The sequence below is a fragment of the Bactrocera oleae genome, chromosome 2, assembly GCF_042242935.1.
Source record: "Bactrocera oleae isolate idBacOlea1 chromosome 2, idBacOlea1, whole genome shotgun sequence".
In the NCBI taxonomy this organism is placed as follows: Eukaryota; Metazoa; Arthropoda; class Insecta; order Diptera; family Tephritidae; genus Bactrocera; species Bactrocera oleae.
Window position 1 is genome coordinate 65,599,720 of NC_091536.1, and position 6,975 is coordinate 65,606,694.

Consider the following 6,975-nt stretch of genomic DNA (forward strand, 5'->3'; position numbering starts at 1 on the left):
CTAATCTGCTCTGTATATACATATATAAATTATATATGAAATATGAATAAACATACTTTCTTTAAAAACAAATTTTAAACTGTACTCGAGAAATTTTTTTAGAAATGTTAAATCAAAATATTTTCGTGGCTTTTTGTGATAGGATGGCACATTTTTTGTAGAAACTGTAAACAAACAACACTTTTACATTCGCACACAAACATTAGTAAATACCAAATGAAATAGCTAAAACCATTAAATACACATTGTCCTTCATTGACCTCGCAGTATAAAGAAAAGGAATATGAAAGCAGCCAAAAGTAAATGCTAAATAAACAGCATGACACCTTTACACAAAAACAATTTTAAGACAAACAAGTAAATGAGGGTTATATATGTGTGCAGCCGACATAGTCATTCTACTTTCATTACCAGACGAAATTGTGAAAAAATTGCAATCATATTTTGTACTCGGGTTGCCGTTTATATTTCGGGTTTGGAGAGCAAAAACAAATATTGATCAGCGAAAATCGCTTTATTGTTTTTCAAAACATTCTCCATTAGGATCTAAAGACTTTTGCATGCGTTTGAACCAATTGTCGAAGCACTTTTGCCACTTGATTGAGATATCGCCTAAATACACGATCACCTGTCACAATGTCACAGACGGGTTTCGAAGCACCGCTAACATATTTTTTAACATTTCTCTCGACCAATCGATACTACCATTTTTTTTTTGAGCGATTGACAAACTATGTGGGGCCAACGGGAACAATTTTTTTTGCAGCCAAATGTTAGTGCAATATTGAATGTATGCTGGTATCACTAATGCCTTCAGTTGTCTCATTCTCACGATAGGTCACATGACGATTTTGCAATATCAGCTGCAGTGCGCAAGCCAATTGTTTCCGGAACAAATGATTTTAGACGAACTTCACGAAATTACTCTATTACTACTATCGATAAACACTAGTCCTTGAACGAGTTTCTTTGGCAAAAATTTAATTAAGTTCATCGGTGGTCTGTTGCAGAGTTAATCTACGTCGAAAATTGTAAAAAGTAAGCATATATAACATCAAAAATGTCAAACCTTACGATAAAGTTGGGAGTTGCCAGATTGCAACACTAGGGTTGCCAACTCTCGAAATATGAAAGGCAACCTATGTATTAACTCATACTCAGACTCACTGAAGTTTGTTTCATGTCCGAAATATTTATAATAAAATGAGCTAACATATGGTAAATTACCTTATTTGTATAAATAGTGGAGGAGTTCTTAGACCAATATGAGCAATTTTTACTACCACATAACAATAACACATATCGGTTATATAATATTAAGGAAAAAGTAACAAATCAATCCACTAATTAACCCATATTTAGATAAGTTAAAAGAAGAACGGAAATCATTATATTGCTTGATTGGGAGTTAGGGGAACGTATGGACTGATTTAATAAATTTTTAGCACCAAACTATAATATGTTTAAAATAACATTTTACTTAATGCCAATAAAATATAATATTTTCATATTAACCGATATACTCGGTATAAAGTCAACCAAGACCTGGACCGATTTATCCCTTTTTTGACTTAGATCTACAATAAACTAAGCACTCGCAACTTAATTTCTTTAAAATATAATTCATATTGGCTAATATACGTTGCAAAGTAGGTAAAAAATTACAATATTGGGTATATTGGCCTAGATGGAGACTTGGATTTGCTTTCAGCATTAAGCAACATTAAGTTCAAGACATGAAAAAACGTTAATTTGATTACACCGAAGCCAAATATAAAAGTTTGCATTCAAAACCTTGCTTTCGATCGCTCAGTTTGTATGGCAGCTATATGCTATAGTGGTTCCGACAAATGAGCAGCTTCTGAGGAGAAAGGACGTGTACACATACTTGTATATAGACGGACAGACGGGCATGTCTTAATCGACTCACACATCAGGCAATATATTTGACAATATGGGGTCAAATAAAGAAGTGAACCAATTTGATGCACTTTTAACCCTAAACCACAATTTGATCAAAAAACAAGTTTACTGGATTTTATTAAAATAACTAACTTATTGACTGATACATATATACAGTATAAAGTCAACCATTCGAAATTCAAAAATTATTATATTATATATTTGGACAACAATGGAAATATTGAACCTATTTTACACATTTTTGGACGCCATATTAATAAGAAAAAACGATAAAAATTTTATTAACGTTTTTTTCTTTTTGAGCGATATTTTCGGTATAAATGAAGTTCTCATAATCATTTTTTGGCGACTTCCGATTCCAACCATTTTCGGATAAGAGTTGTTAGTATCTATAGTAAAACGAAAAAATCAGATGTTATTAAAACAAGCTCCCGAAGACAATTCCTTTTGCAGGTTTCTTTCTTGGCTTGAAAAATAAGAATCTATTGTGTATACTTTCTTTGAAAATTTGGTAAACAAACATATTTCATTGATTTGTATTAAGTAAATAAATGTATACATTTCTGTAGGGAAGTCTACAAAAATAACAAACTCATATTCACACAAACTCATATAAAAACAAAAACAAGAAATATACAAACCACCAAAAGGTGAACACAACAAACACAGCATGACACCAGCACGCGCACGAAAACAACCTTTTGACAAAACTAAAACAACAAATATGAGAACTATCATGGGATCATCACAACAAACACAGCACGACACTTGCACACAAAAACAACAAACAACAACAACAACAGTTATCAACAACGTTGATCCAAAAAGTATAAATAGGTGGAAAGTTGCAACCAGGGTGATCAGTTTGTGTAAAGCAACGAAGAAACATCAACTGAAGTAAAACCTTTTAAAAAGTCATTCACCACACATACCAACAGGAAAAAATGTCTGAAACTCAAACAGATAAAACTGTCAGATCACTCGCCATGAGGAGCAGTTTAGCAAATTGTCCTTTGGTCTTTGAAACATCCGATAAACTGCGAACGCTGTCTCTATATGAAAAAGAAGTACGAAAGAAGGCTTTTGACAATTTTATCGCAGCCGAAATGCGACGCCAACAAAGTAAACTCAAGGAAGAACAGCAAATATTCATTACCCAGAAACTAGAGGACAACCCTGTGGAGATCGGTAGTCGCACACACTCGCCGAGTAGCAGCCTTGACGAAATGACTACGAAATTTACGCATGCGGAGACGGTTGACCATGCCACCGCACTGCTACGGGAGCAACGTGCCGCATCTTGTCGCAAATCACGCATCAACAATAAGCTGAGAAAGGCCTCACTAAAGCATCGCAATGATTTTCTAGCTGAGAAGGTGTCGGCTACAAAGAGAACACTCGCGGTTTTGTCTTCGAAATTGCAAACGGCACAACAATACCTGCTAGGTAGCGGCTTTAATGAATCGCAAATAGAGAATCTTCGCAGCATTTATGGTGTGAGTTGTATGAATGTTAATTGAGCAACGGAAATACATGGATCAAATTTGAAATAGATCTAGACGTTAATTATAGTTTACAATTTTTTATATTATATCCATATTTTACATTTATTATTTTTATACTTTTAATCTATATTATAGAATATACATAAGAAAAAATAGCTCAATAAATTTAAAATTTATAACTCTGCTTGATTTGTGTGTGAAATTTATATTTATACACTTCGCCATTTAAAAAACCCCGTTATTCATTGGCAAGATTAACTCGAAATACCTCAGTGATGCTAGAGCCTGTTCTAAATGGATTTTCCTCTAAACATAGCAGGACTGTTCTGGGCGAAAGAGTGATTAATTATTTTGGTACTTTACTTCTTGAAATCAATTAATCGGTCAATATATAACAATAACTGTTCTATATTTTTGAAGAACAACAGTATCGAAAGACCTATTTTGGTTATATTTGGCTGATTTTCAAGCACTTAGCAGAAGTGGATTCTTCGATTTATAAGCAGCTTTTCGAAAATAAAGAAATAATGTATACAAATACCAGATGAAATACTGGTTTTTTTTCTTAATCTTAATTTTATCGAAGGTCGGATTTAGAAATATTATAATATCTAGAATATACTTGACCGAAATGTGAAACGATTACTCCATTGATACAAAGGAAATGATGGATTACATCCATATTGTTAGTTTTTGAAAACTTACTTACCATAGTTACATATAAAAAATAACAATAATTACAATTTCTAAATTCAAAATTAAAGAATTTTAGAAGCAAACGTAAAAATTGTTAAATTATCAATGAATTAAAACCTTCAAACTTTAAATTAATTATTAATATACAAGTAAATAAATTATTCGAAATATCAATTGGATATCGAAAGGCAATGTAGTAGTTATAGGTATATTTATAAGGTTTTGTCACATAATCAAACGAAAAATACTACTAGGGGTTTGACGGACCAGTTCACGGATATAAGAGACGGATGTGGGTAAATCGACTCAGTTCGTCACGCTGATCATTTCTGTATATACTTTATAGGCTCTCTTTGGTTCGCGATAACTCTGCAGCTTCTTTTTAAATTAAAAAATATTTATTTACAATTTACTAATTAATAATATGCTCAGAAGTATAGAGAGTAGAAAAATAACTGGTCACTTTAAAATTAATAGAAAATAAGTGGTTTAAATACTGTCTTTATGCGGGTTTTATTTATAGTGAAAATGTTGAGAAATATTTCATTTTCTACCCCATTACATCGATCCGACAGTATGATTAGTAATGGAATCTTTCCTTTCATCTCATTAGAGAGGACTAAAAGTTTGTATAAAAGAAAATGTCTCCAAAATAAAATTAAATACCCCTACTGTACAATCGATGCTCATATAACGGGTGTTTTTTTCAGACGTGTGGTTTTCCATTAAGCAAACCTTTTTTCTGAGTTAGTCTCTTTAACAGCTGTTACTTGATTTATACTTAGTTAGCTTTGGACAACGTGCAAATTTATTACCAAAATAATGGTTAGATTTGTGTCAGGCAACGCGCGAGTTAAGAAACGTATTACTTATCACAATATCTCAACAAAATATCCTAAACAAACAATCTTCGAAAAAACTTTAGGTTTCCGTTGACAAAATAAATCAAAACAACATTATCTCTGAATGAATAGAACGCATCAAAACTACAATCAAATACAACAAAACAACATTATCTTAGAACAAGGGAAATGTGTTAAAACAAACAATATGTTATGTGTATGTAAACAAACTATCAACTAATAATAAGTAAATACACTCATTATATAAATAGCACTAAGTTAAGAAAATTTTGTTCTACGATGAAGCCTGCTTGGTTAAATGGATACCTTTCATACATGTCATTATTATGACGCCATTACAACCTCAAAAAGTCACTGTTTCGTGTGATCTATAATGGTAATAATATTTCAATCAATGGGGAACACTGTAGACCCATGATTAATGACTTTTCTTGCCTTAATTGTAATGCCTGAGTCGTGAGTTCATATCCTGAGCGGTGCAAAAAAAACATAAGTGTTTTCAGTTAATTTGACATTATCTATCGGGGGTAAGGCATATAATTTAAAACAATCAGTTAGTTCTCGCATAAAAATATGGAGCCATAAACAAAAAATATCTGTCCTTTTTTTAGGGCGCTAAGCTATATAGCATAAACACAACACGGGCGACGGCAAATAATCGTCGTACTCGGCGATTGTGTTTAAGCTATTACTTAGAACAACGTCAGGGTCATGGCATTGTGTTTATTCATCAATACATTTTTTATTGTATAGTTTTTTCAGCCTGTACAGTATGTTGAGATGACAACTACACTCCTGAGCGCACAGTTCGCGTTTGAGTAATATTCCGGTTGAGACGAATAATATTAGGTATTGACTGGTATGCCGACACCTCCGGTGTTTAAATCAAATAAAGCGCCTTTGAGTTTTTAATTAAATTAGATCAATCCACTCTGTTAAAATAACCAAAAACCATACGATTTGTAAACATTTCCACAAATTATACCTAAGTATGTATTAAAAACACTCGAACTAATGCATTCGTAGCCCAAACTTTCCCATCTGAGAAGATCATTTTGATACTTATTTCATAACATTCCTCAAAGAGCGAATTGGGATTGTCGTTTGAGCTGGGATACAGCATTCATTTATATAAAATATGTATTCAAAGAAATATATTCAGTTTAACTTCTCAATCAGAAGTTCCGCGAATTCAGATTTTGAGAAATAATTAATTACCACTCATTACGGTTGTCTAATATGCGTCGGGTATATAAAATTTGATTGTAAACGACTTGGAGTTTCTTTGTATGAAAATGTACTGATTTCTTAAAGAAATTCTCAAAAGACACCTTTGTTGTAAATTAGCTCTAGGTTGCATATGAAATTAAGGTTATCAGACCCAACTACATACTTTAGTCTCCAGTTGATTTCAGATGTTGATGCGTTGATACTCGCGCTCTCGCATTGGCTTATCACTTGTCTTGTGCTTGACATTGCTTTAGTTTTGTAGCTGCTTTGTTATTGCACGTGTTAGGAACCCCATGAGATTTGTTGAAAAATTGGCTAAAAAGTCCCACAGCAAATGCAACTAGCTACAACAATAGCAAAAGCGTAGAGAACCTATCCCCAACAAAGACAAGGCAACGCAACAGAGTTAATAGCAAGCGAGTTTCTTTTCGGCTAAATGGCAGCGTCAATTTTCCAAAGCGTGCCGCAGCTACTTTGGGCAGTGGCAAAAGCAAGCAAGTGTGGGTCAACTGAAAAAGATCACAGCTGCGTTGGAGAGGGGCAACAACGACAACTTCGCGAAGTTGGTATGTGTGTGTGCGCGTGTTGAGTGCGTTCCTGGATACACACGCCAAAGCTGGCCCCGGCGGTCTCATAAAATGAAAGTCTAAATAAACTTTATGCAACAGTGTCAGTTTGTTTAAGCCAAAAGAAAACAATTTCGTGGTCGCAGCTACACGCTGCTGATTTTTCATACTTTTTAATATTTTTATTATCTA

General features: G+C 33.3%; 1 protein-coding gene across 1 annotated transcript; it reads left to right on the forward strand.

The window, feature by feature from the left end:
- The first annotated feature begins 2,764 nt into the window (after positions 1 to 2,764).
- On the forward strand, positions 2,765 to 3,610 carry sisA (sisterless A). The gene has a single exon (XM_014231188.3). The coding sequence runs from the start codon at positions 2,868 to 2,870 to the stop codon at positions 3,441 to 3,443; it is 576 nt and encodes a 191-aa protein (XP_014086663.3). The 5' UTR covers positions 2,765 to 2,867; the 3' UTR covers positions 3,444 to 3,610.
- The last annotated feature ends 3,365 nt before the right edge of the window (positions 3,611 to 6,975 follow it).

Coding starts and splice junctions, on each gene's coding strand:
- sisA (XM_014231188.3), top strand. CDS start 2,868: ATGTCTGAAACTCAAACAGATAAAACTGTCAGATCACTCGCCATGAGG.